Here is a 17308-nt window from a genome sequence, read left to right on the forward strand (position 1 = left end):
TGAAAAGTAGAAAATTGTAAACAAGTAGAAACTATGGCCCCTATTATGAGACAAATTCGAACTTCGACTGTGGTCGAAAGAGCTGATCGAACGAATTTTCATTCGGTATTACGACGCGCGTTCGATGAAGGCAAGCATTATTGTGAATTTCGATAAATTCAAAGGTTCACAATAGCACATTTCCAATACTCTGTCAAATAAAATAGAATAAATAAACAAAAGCAGAACTAGTTATTAAATGCAAATATTAAAAATAAAAGTATGACTACAACGGAATTGTGGTTTGATGATTCGTCAGATGAAGAGGAAAGCTTACTGGAGCTAGCCAGAAGAAGAAGACGGGTGAGATGCTTCAAATCCTTTGGAAGTGAATTCCACCACGTAAGTGTGGCTTTCTAAATAAGTTGTTAAATTGTTGAAATTATAAGTTTTGTTTATAAATTTATTCAAAATTTCAGACTGTCCAAAGAAGCGTTCATGGACTTGTTGTCCAGTACATATGAACTGCTGCAGCAATGCACAAGAGCCGAGTCTATTCCTAATATTTTTTAATTTTGGCAACAGTTCTCCGATTTTGTGCTCAGAGATCCTACCAACTGAGTGTTGGAAACGAAAATGCACTCGGACTTGCCCAGCCGACTGTGTCTGTGGTACTATCAGAGGTGTTGAATTTCTTGGAAAATTTTATTTGTGAAAGATGAATAAAATTGAATTACGAGGAGGCTGAGCTGCATCAAGCAAAGTTGCATTTCTATAATGTGAAAATTCCTTTGCTATATGGGGATTTTGTTCCATAATTGAAACCAGTCTTTCAAGCTGTTGTTTTGTACTCACGACCTTGGATATATATAAAATTAAACCAAATAGTTTAAAATTACTAGTAGGTAGTAAAAAAGTAGAACATAAATACAAAAAACTTACATTTTAAACAATTCTTTTTCTATTCGATACAACATCGACAACAAATTTCTATTCGCTTGAAAATTAGATACACAACGAAAATTTCGACAGAGATGAGTTGTCATAATACCAATTTCAAATTCGATTTTCGATGTTCGATAGCCAGCGAAGATCGAAAATCGAATAATGCTCATAATAGGGGCCTATATGAGAACTATAAACACTCGAAATAGTTGGTAAGTTCTGGAAATAGAAGAGCCTAGATGTATGCAGCGTAAACTATAAAAGCGGCACAAGCGAGTAAAAAGTAATTCAGTTTGATTTGAGTTTCGATTAAGACGATATCTAGCGAGCAATAGCAGTATTATTTTAAATAGTGGAGTTTCATTTGAGCTATCAGTTTGGTTATTAAGCCAGCGAGTTGCAAAGTATAAGTGTTATTGTGAAGTATTTTAATAAAGGCCATTTTTCCATTATTCAATATTGGAGTTATTTATTCAACAGTTTAGCGATACGAACCTAGCAAAAGGGCAAATAAGAGGATTTGCAAGTAGATCCGCTACAATACTAAGATATAACAAAGCAGAATAAATTAGAAAGAAAAGAAAAACAAACAAAAACATTGAAATTATTCACGCAAACATATTTACTAAAATAAAATTTATTTCATAACTTTAAGCGACATAAACAAATTAGGGTTATGAGATCTAAGCATCCTATTAATGGGCATATAATCCAACAAAGTTAGCCTAATAATATAGTGGGAAATATACTGCCTATGCAATACGGCCGCCATGATGCCGGTTGCCGTTTTCACCTAAAACCAAGGGACGTTTTTTTTCCTTTAATATACAACGTGAAATTTTCCGATTCAGTCAAGCTGCATTTAAATAATAATAAACTAAGTTGAAATAAAATAATATATAATAAAATAAAATAAGAAATAAAATAAATTAACATAAAAGACAATATAAACAAGTAAGGAAGGCTAAGTTCGGGTGTAACCGAACATTACATACTCAGTTGAGAGCTATGGAGACAAAATAAGGAAAATCACTATGTAGGAAAATGAACCTAGGGTAACCCTGGAATGTGGTTGTATGACATGTGTATCAAATGGAAGGTATTAAAGAGTATTTTAAGAGAGAGTAGGCCATAGTTCTATGGATGGACGCCATTTAGGGATATCGCCATAAAGGTGGACCAGGGCTGACGCTAGAATTTGTTTGTACGATATGGGTATCAAATGAAAGGTGTTACTGAGCATTTTAAGAGGGAGTGGGCATTAGGTCTATAGGTGGACGCCTTTTCGAGATATCGCCATTAGGGTGGGCCAGAGGTGACTCTAGAATGTTTGTACGATATGGGTATCAAACGAAAGGTGTTACTGAGCATTTTAAGAGGGAGTGGGCATTAGGTCTATAGGTGGACGCCTTTTCGAGATATTGCCATTAGGGTGGGCCAGGGTGACTCTAGAATGTGTTTGTACGATATGGGTATCAAATGAAAGGTGGTAATGAGTATTTTAAAAGGGAGTAATCCTTAGTTCTATAGGTGGACGCCTTTTCAAGATATCGCCATAAAGGTGGACCAAGGGTGACTCTAGAATGTTTGTACGATATGGGTATCAAACGAAAGGTGTTACTAAGCATTTTAAGAGGGAGTGGGCATTAGGTCTATAGGTGGACGCCTTTTCGAGATATCGCCATTAGGGTGGGCCAGGGGTGACTCTAGAATGTTTGTACGATATGGGTATCAAACGAAAGGTGTTACTGAGCATTTTAAGAGGGAGTGTACATTAGGTCTACAGGTGGACGCCTTTTCAAAATATCGCCATTAGGGTGGGCCAGGGGTGACTCTAGAATGTTTGTACGATAAAGGTATCAAACGAAAGGTGTTACTGAGCATTTGAAGAGGGAGTGGACATTAGGTCTATAGGTGGACGCCTTTTCGAGATATCGCCATTAGGATGGGCCAGGGGTGACTCTAGAATGATACGATATGGATATCAAATTAAAGGTATTAATGAGGGTTTTAAAAGCGAGTGGCCCTTAGATGTATATGTGAAGGCGTGGACCAGGTGATCCAGAAAATCATCTGTCGGGTACTGCTAATTTATTTATATATGCAATACCACTAACAGTATTCCTGCCAAGATTCCAAGGGCTGTTGATTTCCCCTTGTAGAACTTTTTCATTTTCTTCTACTTAATATGGTAGGTGTCACACCCATTTTACAAAGTTTTTTCCAAAGTTATATTTTGTGTCAATAAACCAATCCAGTTACCATGTTTCATCCTTTTTTCGTATTTGGTATAGAATTATGGCATTTTTATCATTTTTCGTAATTTTCGATATCGATAAAGTGGGCGTAGTTATGGTCGGATTTCGGCCATTTTTTATACCAATATAAAGTGAGTTCAGATAAGTACGTGGGCTAAGTTTAGTAAAGATATATCGGTTTTTGCTCAAGTTATTGTGTTAACGGCCGAGCGGAAGGACAGACGGTGGTCTGTGTATAAAAACTGGGCGTGGCTTTCACCGATTTCGCCCATTTTCACAGAGAACAGTTACCGTCATAGGATCTATGCCCCTACCAAATTTGAGAAGGATTGGTAAATTTTTGTTCGACTTATGGCATTAAAAGTATTCTAGACAAACTAAATGAAAATGGGCGGAGCCACGCCCATTTTGAAATTTTCTTTTATTTTTGTATTTTGTTACATCATATCATTACTGGAGTTGAATTTTGACTTAATTTACTTATATACAGTAAAGATATTAAATTTTTTGTTAAAATTTGAATTTAAAAAATTTTTTTTTAAAAAGTGGGCGTGTTCTTCTTCCAATTTTGCTAATTTTTATTTAGCACATATATAGTAATAGTAGTAACTTTCCTGCCAAATTTCATCATGATATCGTCAACGACTGCCAAATTACAGCTTGCAAAACTTTTTAATTACCTTCTTGTAAAAGTGTGCGGTGCCACGCCCATTGTCCAAAATCTTACTAATTTTCTATTCTGCGTCATAACGTCAACCCATCTACCAAGTTTCATCGCTTTAACCGCCTTTGGCAATGAATTATCGCATTTTTTCGGTTTTTCGAAATTTTCGATATCGAAAAAGTGGGCGTGGTTATAGTCCGATATCGTTCATTTTAAATAGCGATCTGAGATGAGTGCACAGGAATCTACATACCAAATTTCATCAAGATACCTCAAAATTTACTCAAGTTATCGTGTTAACGGGCAGACGGACGGACGGACGGACGGACATGGCTCAATCAAATTTTTTTTCGATACTGATGATTCTGATATATGGAAACCTATATCTATCTCGATTCCTTTATACCTGTACAACCAACCGTTATCCAATCAAAGTTAATATACTCTGTGAGCTCTGCTCAACTGAGTATAAAAATTTAATGTTATATTTTTGTAGCAAATTATTTTTTTTTTTTTTGTGTATAAGACGTACTTTATCTAAAATGAGGATTAAATCTGCAAAACATTTTCGGGCAAATTTGCCATTAATTGTTATAAATAAATTTAGTTAGTTTCAACAAAAGTTAACTCAATATTTGTGATTTCATGTTATTTTAAAAGCAACTAAAATAAAAAACAAAGAATCTGTTAAACAAAGACCTATGTATTTACGTGTAAGTGAAAAATTAAGGCCCGGTTTTTCAGTACAAGTTGAACTCAGTTTGTCAGTTAAACTACGCTTAAACATATTCGGCAGTTTTTCAGTCTACTTAAACTGAATTTTAAGCTGAGCTTAAGCGGCCGATCTGCCAGGGTTAAACTCTAGTTAACCTATCAGTTATTTGCGTTCGTACGAAATGGCGTCGAATATACCCAACAAGCATTTGGGCTTGAGTACCATTAGAGCTCATGTTGATAACTAGGCATACTTCTAAAATCTCAAAAGTTGTTTCGAAACAGTGGCTCAACTCGAGAATCATAGCGTACTCAGCAAAAGAGGGAAGTTTTTATAAAGCAAAATATGCTATTACTTAAGTTGAAGAAATGTAATTAACAACTTGCGGTTCTATAACGGGACTCAAATGTACGATTCAATGATGTTGATGTAGGATCTTCGGTGTGGCAGGCCGAGCACGCTACCATCACACCACGGCGGCCGCCTATATAATTTATTCTTGATTAATTACGCTTCATTACTGATATCAACAGGTGTTTACATCTCACAATAAACAGCTGTTGGTTTTGGTGGTACCATCTTGGAGATTTTTTTAACTCCACCTCAACTCGATATATAATGTAAGATATCAACTTGAAAAATGGGATGAATATTCATTTGAGAACTGTACATTTCTCAAAATCTCTCGAAATTATGATAATAATTGGAAATTATTAATGACGTTGGAGATCAACTGGAAAGCTTTTAATTTTACAAAATTTCTCAAAGGTTGGATAGTAACTGGAGAATGAAGTTGGATATCAACTCGAGGACTATCTGGCTTAAGAATAATTAAATAATGATGTTAGATATTACTTCCGGAACTAGATATATTTCGCAGGATAATTTTTTTTCATGTTTGTTGGGTAAACAAAATCCAGCTGTTGCCGTATCTACAAATTATCTAGATAATAAAAACAACCAATGTTGCCGCACAAAACAGCATACCCCAAAGGCGGCCTTAAACTGTGGCTGAAAAACTGCTCAGTAGTTTAACTGGAGTTTAAATTTGACTAGAGTTTAAGCAAGCTTAGTTTAAGCTTAGCTTAACCAACCACTGATAAACTGGGCCTAATTCTATTTAAGTTTTTTTTGTACGCTACAAATTATTTGGAACAATTTTTTAGGATTTTGGTAGAGGCCACTATAGGTAAGTGGCAACAATGGGAAACCATGTTTAATTCTTTCACCGTCTGGCCCGTACGCATATGATTGTAGGTGAAACATTTGAGCAACACAGCGTAGTCGCTTTTCGAATTTCGAATTCGGTGGGGTTACGATATGTGTGTTTGTTTTAGAGCGCTTACATAATTGGTCCTACAGATGGCGCGCTTTTATGCAGGACATAAATTTCGATATTTGGAGTGATTGTTCGAATTTACAGACAACTTTTTCTATTAATTATAAACAAATAGAGTAATATTTGCACTGCGCCTGATCCATACGAATCGATTCATATAACTTTTATATGATTTTACGTATGGTAAGTATGCGTATTTGGTTAGCGCATTAATATATAGATATATATAGAAATATTTGTTAACAAAAATTAAGCCCTTTAAATGCGTTTTGCTTAGTAATTTAACACTCTCCTACTCTACTATCACATTTTCATTACAGAATCGTCCTTATCGATCAATCAATATTGCTTGGCAAATTCCACAATTTTTGTTGTTAATGTTAGGAGAGCTATTACTATCGATACCGGGCTTAAAATTTGCATTTACACAGGTACAGTAAAAAGTAAAAACTTCACGAAATATTAAAAAAAAAATTATTGTACAATAAATATATAAATAATTTTCAGGCGCCAGCATCAATGAAATCGGTGGTAACAGCTTCGTGGTTCATTAACAATGCCTTTGGTAATCTTATCGTTGTTATAATTACAAAATTAAACTTTTTTGTTTCAAAGGTAATTATTGCATTTAAATTTGCTTTGCATAACATTTCGTTTCATGCGTACTTTTAATTTTCAGACTTATGAATATTTTTTCTTCGCTTTTCTGATGCTTATTTGTATCATCATTTTCACCGTGTTAGCATATGAGTATATGCTACAACAAGAAGTCGCAGATTACAATTCATATACGTTGCTAACAAACAATGCTTTAATACAAAAGTATGATGACGACGAGCCTAGTACTAGCGCAGCAAGCTCAGCGAGTCGTAGGACAACTATTTAATTTACTACATAAATATGTAGAAATATAAAAGTGAATATTTTATTTTTCAAATATAATTGACTAAATCATTTATTTATACTATACAAAAGTAGTTCCATATGTATATAAAACAAATATTCATACATATGGGTACTAACATACATACATAACAAAATTTACGAATCTAGAATTTTGAATATATATTGCAATTCCAAAACAGTATCATCTTCTAGGTCAGTGCAATGAACCGCATTTAAGGTTTTACTAATTCCGAATTTGGCGCGCAATGTGTGTGGACGTAGCATTTTGGCGATTTCCTATAAAAAAAAGAAAAACAAATCCAATGAATAGTAGTGGAATTTTGTTCTTTATTAAATCACATACCGGATCCATAGGTCCACAAAATTGTCTAAATTCCTCATAACTGTTCTTCTTATCATCAGTAGCTACAATTTCCAATGCCATACTGATTCCGCTTGCAAGTTGTGCCACCATCGGCTGTAAGAATATAAAAAATATTTTCAGATATTCAATTGCAACAAATTCGATTATGCTGCCACTCACAATATATTCCGGTAATATTCCACGATAAACTTCGAAGAACTCCTCACAATTCACGCGCTCCATTAAGTTCATTCGTAGTCCGGTAATTTTGAAGCCGTTATTTGTTATCTCGGAGATTATACGACCTAAATTTCCTGAAAAGATTTGATAAGAATAAAAATTATGTAAATGTTAAATACATGGCTGACAAGAAGCGATATACAAATAAATACGATATGGCCTAGAAATGGGGGGTCGACCATATTGAACATCCACGTCGATGGCACTACGCTACCGACTGTCCTACACCCCAAAATCTTGGGTGTGACGTTTGATCAGGATCTACATTTTGGTGCGCACGCAACCGCAATTGTTCCGAGAATTCAGAGCCGTAATAAAATCCTCAAATCCCTTGCTGGCAGTACCTGGGGAAAAGATAAAGAAACGCTCATGACCACATACAAAGCAATTAGCCAGCCGATTACGTGCTACGCGTCACCCATATGGTCGCCAAGCCTAAAAACTACCCACTGGAAGAAACTACAGGCCTGCCAAAATACTGCTCTCAGAATCGCCACGGGCTGTCTTCTTATGTCCCCAGAACACCATCTGCATAATGAGGCGAGAATACTCCCCATCAGGGAGAGAAATGAGATGCTGACCAAACAGTTCCTGTTGAATACCCAGAAACCTGGGCATCCCAACAGACATCTGATTGACGAACCAGCACCGCCTAGGGGCCTAAGGAGTCATCTCCGTAAGCATTTTGAGGAAATACGGCACCTGAGAACCCAGCCGTATGAAGCGAAAAAACACAAGCAGGTCCTTGGTGAACTCCATAGACAGGCGTCGGACCTTTATGTCGGGAATTGCCCGGTGAATCCAGTACTTCAAGAAAAATATCCAGAACTCGCGGAAGAGGAACGCATACTCCCCAGGGAAACGCCTGTCACTCTTGCTCAACTTCGTTCTGGATACTGTAACAGGTTAAACTCTTACCTATCCAGAATCAACCCCGACATACAAAATGTATGCCCCGCTTGCAATGTGTCCCCACATGACACCAACCATCTCTTTAATTGTAATGTGGAACCAACGCCTCTAACACCCCTTTCCTTATGGCCACCCCTGTTGAAACGGCAAGTTTCCTTGGACTCCCGTTAGAGGATATTGATGACAATTTGTGATCGGTCGCGGCTATTAGCTGGGGCGAGCATTGCTACAACAACAACAACATATGGCCTAGAAGGTTTATGGTGGTCATATTAGTCGTTCCCGAGTTGGTCGGGCTAGTACCTGTTGTTATTTTTGTTGTTGCAGCGATAAGGTTACTCCCCGAAGGCTTTGGGGAGTGTTATCGATATGATGGTCCTTTGCCGGATACAGATCCGGTACGCTCCGGTAACACAGCACCATTAAGGTACTAGCCCGACCATCTAGGGAACGATTTATATGGCCACATTAAACCTTCAGGCCATCCCTCCCACCCCTCCCCAAAGTTCCATGAGGAGCTTGGGGTCACCAGAGCCTCGTCTGTTAGTGAAACGGGATTCGCCGCTCGAAGGTAAGGTTGACAATTGTGTTGGAGAAGCTATATATTGCGCTACACAACCCCTTGAATCCCTCAGTACCACAATGGTGCTTGTTATAACGACAACAACAACATCATTGAAATAAGAAATTCAATAATATGAATATCTAAACATATAGATCGTCTACTTAGCTTTCTATAGATAAAGGTGCGCGAAATTTAAATTTCGACCGAAAATAAAATGATAAACCTAAGCGATTTGACAATTTCATCGAAATGGAATCTTCGATCATATATGAGCCCTTGATTTTGAAAGCGGTACATGTAAAAATTTTAAAAAATCTAGTTTATCGGCTTTTCAAATCTTAATAAAATAATATAATCTGAAGGGATTAGCAGTATGCCATGAAAACTAGCTCGATAAAATGTGTTTATTTTTGGTTGGTAAACAAAATAGTTACTGTTTTTTTTTTGATAGTGGTATAAGTCAGTCTGTTCACAAAGTTTGACAAATTAATTAGTAATTTGGCGGATGGCCTGAAGGTTTTATGTGGCCATATAAATCGTTCCCGAGATGGTCGGGCTAGCACCTTAATGGTGCTGTGTTACCGGAGCGTACCGGATCCGTATCCGGCAAAGGACCATCACATCGATAACACTCCCCAAAGCCTTCGGGGAGTTACCTTATAGCTACAACAACAACAACAACATTTCGGAATATGGTTAAGGAACGCCGTTTAATACGTTTTTTCTCGTTTTGGAACAACAGTTGAAACCCATCAGTCGATATATTACTTTTAGTCAAATACAAACCTTCTTTAATGCAATGTGGTTTAATGATGCCCAATGTGGAGTTTTTAAGTTGTATTGTTGCTTGTAACCCATTTTTCGGATTGAAAAAGTAACTGAGATCCTAGGTAACAGATAATGAAATGAATGGTATTTCACTAATCCATCTAACCAAACTTATTTACTTGTTCCGCTTCCTCCTCATCTTGTGGACAATAAATGCCAATACGCATGTCTTCTCTTTCAAATAAATTTACTAGTGGCGCCGTTATGTTCTCATTCAAACATCCTTTGTTTTGGTCTTTGCATAGTCTTATTTTCTGTACAGCGTTATCAGCGATAACTTCAAAACCAATAGAAGGGCCTGCAATCAGTTGATTCATTAGTAGGCTCCTAAATAACGATATGAAACCATATTTAAGTATATAGTATATTTGTATGCATGCATATTTTTGTTTTCTACTTACGATGCTTCAATGCCATGTTTATTTTTTAAAAACTCTTTCACTTGCTCAGGCGTGAATTGCACCATAAGCCCTCTATTTATACTAAAATTAGAATCGATTAGAGCACAGAGTACGGCGCCCAAATGTGGAATGCAAGTGCTCTTCAGTAACAGAAAAGTTCTAAGACATAAATACATGATTTTTTATAATAAATATTTAAAGGTCATAATTTACGTTATTGTTTGCATACTTTTTACGATATTTATCGAGTAAACTCTTTGTTATTTCATCAGCGTAATCAACAATATCAAATTGCCTTCCAAAAATGTTGATTTTGGAACCAATAAAAAAGTCGCGCTCGGATAATTCAGGCATTTTGGTGCGCCTTAGGAATGTCCGTTTATGTTGTAGGTCATACTAGAATTATTATACATACATAAATATATAAGTAAAAAACATTTTCAGATCATGAAACTGTGATTTCCAATTTTGAAAAAACTGTGAGAAAGTCACACGAAAGGTTTTAAGTTTGCTAGATTAAGAGTTTCCCAGAAGCATCCTTTATTTGTTTCAGGCCACTCTTGTTTTTTCCGAAAACAAAAATAGAATTGTTATATAAAGTAAAGAAATGTGGACTACAGGGACTCAAGCACTGTGTAGCGCAACTGTCTCAAGAATCGCCTGCGAAATTTGTAGCTTCTCCACTCTTCGCCTACGCGTGATGAATCCTGTTTATTTAGCAGGCGGTGCCTTCGTTGCTCCCAATTCCTCTCGAAAGGAGGGGGTTGGATGACCTATAGGGTTCAACGTGGCGGGAGGGACGCAACAAATTAAATGGGGTTACACTAAAATTACAGCCCTTGATCGGGAAAAAGAATCCAGAGTCACTCCGGTACATGAACCGGCTGACATGGTTGTTGTTGATGTAGTAATGCTTCGCCCATCCAATAGGTCTGACCAATCACAAATTGTCATCAATGACCTCTAACGGGAGTCCGAGGAAACTTGCTGTTTTAACAGGGGTGGACCATAATGAAAGAGGTGTTAGAGGCGTTGGTTCTACATTACAATTGAAGAGATGTTGGTGTCATGTGGGGACACATTGCAAGCAGGGCATACATTTTGTATGTCGGGGTTGATTCTGGATAGGTAAGAGTTTAACCTGTTACAGTTTCCAGATCGAAGTTGGGCTAGAGTTCCTCGCGTTTCCCTTGGGAGTGTGCGTTCCTCTTCCGCAAGTTTAGGGTATTGCTCTTTGAGTACTGCATTCACCGGGAAATTCCTGACATAGAGGTCCGACGCCTGTTTATGGAGTTCACCAAGCCCCTGCTTATGTTTTTTGGCTTCGTACAGCTGTGTTCTCAGGTGCCATATTTCCTCATAGTGCTTGTGGAGGTGACTCCTTGAGCCCCTGGGCGGTGTTTGCTCATCAATCAGATGGCTGTTGGGATGCCCAGGTTTCTGGGTATTCAACATAAACTGTTTGGTTAGCAGTTCATTTCTTTCCCTTATTGGGAGTATTCTCGCCTCATTATGTAGATGGTGTTCTGGGGACATAAGGAGACAACCCGTGGCGGTTCTGAGGGCGGTATTTTGGCAGGCCTGTAGCTTCTTCCAGTGGGTAATCTTTAGGCTTGGCGACTATATCGGGGAAGCGTAGCATGCAATCGGCGGGCCAATTGCTTTGTAAGTGGTAATGAGCATTTCTTTATAGTTTTCCCAAGTACTGCCAGCAAGAGATTTGGGGATTTTATTACGGCTCTGGATTTTCGGTATAATTGCGGCTGCATGCTCACCAAAATGTAGATCCTGATCGAACGTCACACCCAAGATTTTGGGGTGTAAGACAGTCGGTAGCGTAGTCACATTGACGTGGACGTTCAAAATGGTCGGCATTTGGGACGTCCATGTTGTAAAGAAGGTCGCCGATGATTTAGTCGGTGATAATGTCAGGTTTCGCAAGGTGAAGTAACTGGCTGGTGTGGTTGTTGTTGTTGTTGTTGTAGCGATTAGGTTACTCCCCGAAGGCTTGGGGGAGTGTTATCGATGTGATGGTCCTTTGTCGGATACAGATCCGATACGCTCCGGTAACACAGCACCATTAAGGTGCTGGCCCGACCATCTCGGGAACGATTTATATGGCCACATTGAACCTTCAGGCCATCCCTCCCTCCCCACCACCAAGTTCCATGAGGAGCTTGGGGTCGCCAGAGCCTCGTCTGTTAGTGAAACGGGATTCGCCGCTCGAAGGTGAGGTTGACAATTGGGTTGGAGAAGCTATATATTGCGCTACACAACCCCTTGAATCCCGGCTGGCGTGGTCATATCACCTAGTTCCGAAATGGTCAGACTAGTACATTAATGGTGCTATTACAAACATCAACATCGATAAAACTCGCCAAAGCCCTTGTGGAATCTCCTTATCGCTACAAGAAGAACGAAAATTGCGAATTATGCTCTACCCTAATGTGTATGAATATACTTTGTATTCCTTTAAAAATAGGGGGTATGCGCGAAGGATGTGGTCCACACGTTTATTTTCACTATTGCAGATACGGCGTAGCTTGGTGGATATACTTTAAAACAGTGAAACAGGTAAGAGTGATCCGAGTATAAAAGATGAAAATTTATCATATCATTCGTAACAGATAAATTCATAATTAGGTAATGCTATCTCTTGAATCTTTGATTTTGCTTGGTGGCCCTAGAATACCTTGTTCCTTTCATTAAAATCCATAAAAACTTTTGGGACGGAACAATGAATATGCTACGACTGTCTTTTAAAAAGCACATCATTGGTGGCACAATCTCTATTAGTGTGCAGTAAGAAAGGAACTAATCAGAAGTAATAATGGTCTCATCATCTAACATTACTCACTACTTCAATGGCATTTCCGTCTGGAAAAAAGGATATAGTAAATGTGCGTATAATGGCCGCTTCCTCCTGATACCATTCAGCTAAAAAGGATAAACGACGATTCAATGCCTGCACCAATTTAATCGAATCAATTAGTAAAGGAATATCGAATCTTTACATTTGCTTACTTACCATTTTTGTTCGTCTCTTTTTTTAACAAATTTGTTGGGGTTTCCTTGTAAAGTTCTCACAAAATACAATTTTTGTTTGAAATAATTAGGAAATTGGCAGACAAATAAGAAAATTTAATTATTTGTTTTGGTTTCCCGGCAACCAGATCAACCGCTGTTAATACAGTGGTTCGAAAACTGTTGCTGTCAAAGGCGCAGCAGGTAAGCTCAGAGACTCTCAAAATGTAAAACGTAAGAATTAATTATACCCTTCTGTAGAGTGGTATTTTATTATTTCTTAACAAATTTCGTTCTGCAAAATTTTGCGATATTATTTTGTCGTTGTTACGTTTTATTTTGTTTGTGTATTAATGATTATTGACGCGTATTTGTCTAATATACTGTCTAAGGACCTTACAAATTATATAGTAGGTATCAAGGTGAATTCAGTACCAGAGGCCCTATTCAGTAACTATGAGTTTTGAAATGTACATTTTTCTTTCATACAAATTATATGAAGAAAAAGTGTACATTTTAAAACTCACAGTTACTGAATAGGGCCCCAGGTGTTGTTATCCCAACAGCTGATTGCTTCTTGATAATTTTCCATACAACGCCTTGTACTCCAATATGTCAGTTAATCGAAATCAATGAAAATTTTCTTTTCACTTGACATTTTTCTGTGCGGCTAATTGGTTGAATTCGCTTTGCCACCACCTGGTATGGATTCGCCTTGGTTGGTATTGAGAGAGCGTTTTTGCCAACTACTTCAAACGTCCCGGGTAGAAAACTCGGAGTAGGTTACGGCCCTATGGCCTGATTTTTCAGAGCGGGATTTAACAGCAGTTTAATTTGAGTAGAGTTTATTCTTACCACTATGGTACATGGGAAGGAAGCAGAATTGAGAGAATTCATCAGCTAAGTAGAATAGTATGGTATACCGATGGCTCGAAGACGCCAGATGGGATTGGATCTGAAGTCGTTGGACCCAGAGCCAAGATATCAACACCCCTGGGAGCATACCCGAGCATTTTTCAAGCAGAAGTATTCGCTAACCTGAACCTTCTGCGCGAATACTCCAATGAAACAATTGCCTTACTCAGTGACAGTCAGGCCGCCAAGGCGATCTCGGCGTTTGAAATAAAATCAGCACTGGTCCTTGAGTGCGTTGATAAGCTAAATCAACTAGGAGCACACAACGAACTACTGTTGGCCTGGGTTCCTGGCTACAGGGGAGTTGAGGGTAATGAGCAGGCGGACAGCCTGACCAGAGGCAGCAACGACACGACCTATTGGTCCTGAGCCGTTCCTGCCAGTAGGCCCGCAGGAAATTAGGAGGCATCTATTAGTAGAGGAAAGGAAAAAGAGGGAAGAACACTGGCGCAATATGCCAGGTCAGAGATAATCTAAGTTAGTGTTAGGACGTTGCATCACAACTCGATATAGGGCATTAATAGGCCTCTCGAAAGATAACCTAAGAATCCTAACAGCTATTATTATAGGACACTGTAGACTGAACAGTCACATGCAAAAGCTGGGTATAATATCGAACAACACATGCCGGTTTTGTGATCGATCAGCGGAGACGGCGGACCATATCCTCCTGGAGTGTGACGCAATCTCAAGACGTAGTGCTAAGTTTATGGGCTCACCATGGCCAGAGCATTCTCACATCAAATCCCTCAAGCCAGGTGAACCGTTAGGGTTCATCAGAGATGTCGGCTTGGATGAGGTGCTGTGAAGCAGCTGAGGGCACAATAGACCAATGGCCGCAGTGCGATCCTCAACTAATCGTCGTTATCGCTAGTCACATTTTTTGTAACCAATTCCGTGTTGTCTGGTTAGGATAGAATTCTTCGCGCCTGGGCTGTTTGTCTCGATTCCTTCTTTAACATATTGCAAACTCTTTAAGTTGCACGTGGCACTTTAACAGCGTTCATTCTTTCCTTGCCAAATTGTTGTGCTGGGATAAATTGCCTAATAAATACAAATACAAATCCTAAATGCCTAAATGTTTTTCTTCGAGGTCGCTGAAAACCAATTACTTCGCCTGCGGCTGTGGTCCATAGATATTGGGACAAGGGGTTGATAAGCGCAATACCTAGCTTCAAAGCTTCCGCAACCTAATTGTCAACCTCACCTACATGAGGGTTAGGTTAGGTGGTAGCTGCCCTGATGAGGAAAGCTCACTTGGACAACACGAAGGTTCGTTGTGATACCACATGCAACAAAAATAACGGTGACTTAGATCTAGCTACTTAGAGAATCGTTGGGTAGCAACGATAAAGCTGCGAATGATACCGATCTTAACTTTGGATAGATCCTTGGGAGATCCAAGTGAGTCGCGACCGAAGTACTTTCGCCTAGTTCTGGCAAAAGCTGGGAAATCAAGCATAAAGTGATTTGGTGATTCTACCTCGTTATTCTCCATACAGCTGCAGCAGGATGGAGTTTCCAGTATATTGAGACGTACCGCATGGATACCCATGGGACGGTGCCCTGTCAAAACCCCAATAACCATTGATAGGTGAGCCTTAGTGAACCCGTTTGACAGTTACCCGGGATATCACTATGGCCCGGGACCCAGATAATCTTAATTTTAAAATAATTCGATGCAATCGCAAGCGAGGTCAGACACTCCCAGACCACCCTCGATCGCACTGTAGTTGAGCTCAAGGCCTTGATAGCCGCTAGGCTATCAGAGTAGATGTTAAATTCCCTAACCGTAGTAGCACTGGATGCATTTCATCCACCGCATCCTTAATCGTAGCAACTTCCGCTTAGAATACACTGCAGTGATCAGCCAACTTAAACTTGCGGCTTACATTTAGCTCTTGACAAAGGACCCCTCACAAACCTTTCCGTCCAATTTCGACCCATCCGTGAACAAGTTAACCGGTCCCATGCCCCAGATAATTCCTCTTCCCCACTCCTCTCTCGGTGGAATGACTGGGTGAAGGTTGTATAGGGAGCAGTTAAGAAGGCTAGAGTGTCCGAAGTCAGAAAGCCCCTATCACGAAGCCTGACCAACGACCGGGCCGCCGCCGCCTTCCCCGCAATATCTACTGGATATAAGTGGGGGGAATCCTGTTAAAAAATTTGAATGTATCATACACATATATAGCAGGCGAGGCTCTGGAGACCCCAATTTCCTCATGGAACTAGGGGGTGGGGAGGCGGGATAGCGTAGAAGGTTTAATGTGGTCGTATAAATCGTTCTCGATATGGTCGGGCTAGTACCTTAATGGTGCTTTGCTACCGGAACGTACCGAATCTATATCCGGCAAAGAACTATCAACAATACTTCCGGGAGTGTTGTTGTTGTTGTAGCGGTAAGGTTACTCCCCGAAGGCTTTGAGCAGTGTTATCGATATGATGACCGGGGAGTGTCTTTATCGTTAATACAACAGCAGCAAAATCCACAGATATGCTTCTATTTTTCATTCGGTTCACTTCCCGTGACTGCTACAGATCAATATAAAATTCTCTAATCGTGCGTACATCTTAAAAACGACATGAATCTATCGAATTTATGGCAAGGGAGCTGCCATGTAAGGGATTTAGAATATTACCGTTGCAGGCATGTTCGTCGTATTGGCGGGTCTATGCAGGTGCAAGTGGTCAACAGGGAATTAACCGATCGTTTGTGAAGAAGGGTTAGGGCCTCATCATTTTCCAGTTTCAATGAATGTGTTCTAAGATGTGAAATCTATTCATAGTACTTACGGAGATGGCTATATTTTTGCCTTGTCGTTGTTCCCCGACGCGTGTGCACTATCTAGTTATATGTGGGAAGGGGACTTAGGGACTATGTATGGACGACGTTACGGGCGTAGCATTTGTTCACTAGGATGTCGGGGACACGTATGCGTTGGAAATTGGTGAGCAATGTGATTACCATGAAAAAAAAATTGCTCTGACCCCTACACACCATTCCAATATTTAAGATAATATCCTATTTCTGAATGCGCCTGAATTTAAATTACTTGACAAACGTCTACCAAAAAACTAAGGCCGAATATAAACCCGCACGTTCCGCTAACAAGCGCCATTAAGGTACCAACCCGACATTAGTACCACGAGGACCGAGGGGCCGCCAGAGCCTCGCCTGCTAAATATGTGAACGATACATTCATACTTGTAACAGGATTCGTTCGCATAGATAAGGTTGGGTTGCGTCTTATAATACGCAATATGGAGTGATTTC

At 39.3% G+C, this 17308-nt stretch overlaps 2 protein-coding genes across 11 annotated transcripts in view; one reads left to right on the top strand and one right to left on the bottom strand.

The window, feature by feature from the left end:
* LOC137236380 (solute carrier family 15 member 2) overlaps window positions 1-6984 on the top strand; it is a 49260-nt gene extending 42276 nt beyond the window's left edge. For all 9 annotated transcript variants that reach the window (XM_067758917.1, XM_067758910.1, XM_067758909.1 and 6 more), the window contains 3 exons: window positions 6221-6331; window positions 6408-6515; window positions 6580-6984. In XM_067758917.1, the coding sequence (XP_067615018.1) occupies window positions 6221-6331; window positions 6408-6515; window positions 6580-6786 (426 nt within the window). In that variant the 3' untranslated portion in view covers window positions 6787-6984. The remainder of the gene's footprint in view (window positions 1-6220; window positions 6332-6407; window positions 6516-6579) is intronic.
* On the bottom strand, window positions 6817-13264 carry nmdyn-D7 (nucleoside diphosphate kinase homolog 7). Of its 2 annotated transcripts, XM_067758924.1 has the most exons (9): window positions 13124-13264; window positions 12953-13060; window positions 10325-10491; window positions 10096-10254; window positions 9814-10021; window positions 9653-9752; window positions 7330-7463; window positions 7150-7263; window positions 6817-7082 (listed from the first exon to the last, which is right to left on the bottom strand). In XM_067758924.1, exons 1-9 carry the CDS (start codon window positions 13124-13126, stop codon window positions 6942-6944), a joined length of 1134 nt encoding a protein of 377 aa, XP_067615025.1. In that variant the 5' UTR covers window positions 13127-13264; the 3' UTR covers window positions 6817-6941. The 2 variants fall into 2 exon arrangements, with proteins under 2 accessions (XP_067615025.1, XP_067615026.1); XM_067758925.1 differs by lacking the exon at window positions 12953-13060 and having other exon boundaries at window positions 13124-13254.
* Between the last annotated feature and the right edge of the window lie 4044 nt (window positions 13265-17308).

Source organism: Eurosta solidaginis, chromosome 1 (genome assembly GCF_040869045.1).
Source record: "Eurosta solidaginis isolate ZX-2024a chromosome 1, ASM4086904v1, whole genome shotgun sequence".
In the NCBI taxonomy this organism is placed as follows: Eukaryota; Metazoa; Arthropoda; class Insecta; order Diptera; family Tephritidae; genus Eurosta; species Eurosta solidaginis.

Coding starts and splice junctions, on each gene's coding strand:
- nmdyn-D7 (XM_067758924.1), bottom strand. Junction 10,022..10,095: donor AAACATGGCATTGAAGCATC/GTAAGTAGAAAA, acceptor ATCGTTATTTAG/GAGCCTACTAATGAATCAAC. Junction 7,464..9,652: donor ACCACATTGCATTAAAGAAG/GTTTGTATTTGA, acceptor AAATCTTTTCAG/GAAATTTAGGTCGTATAATC.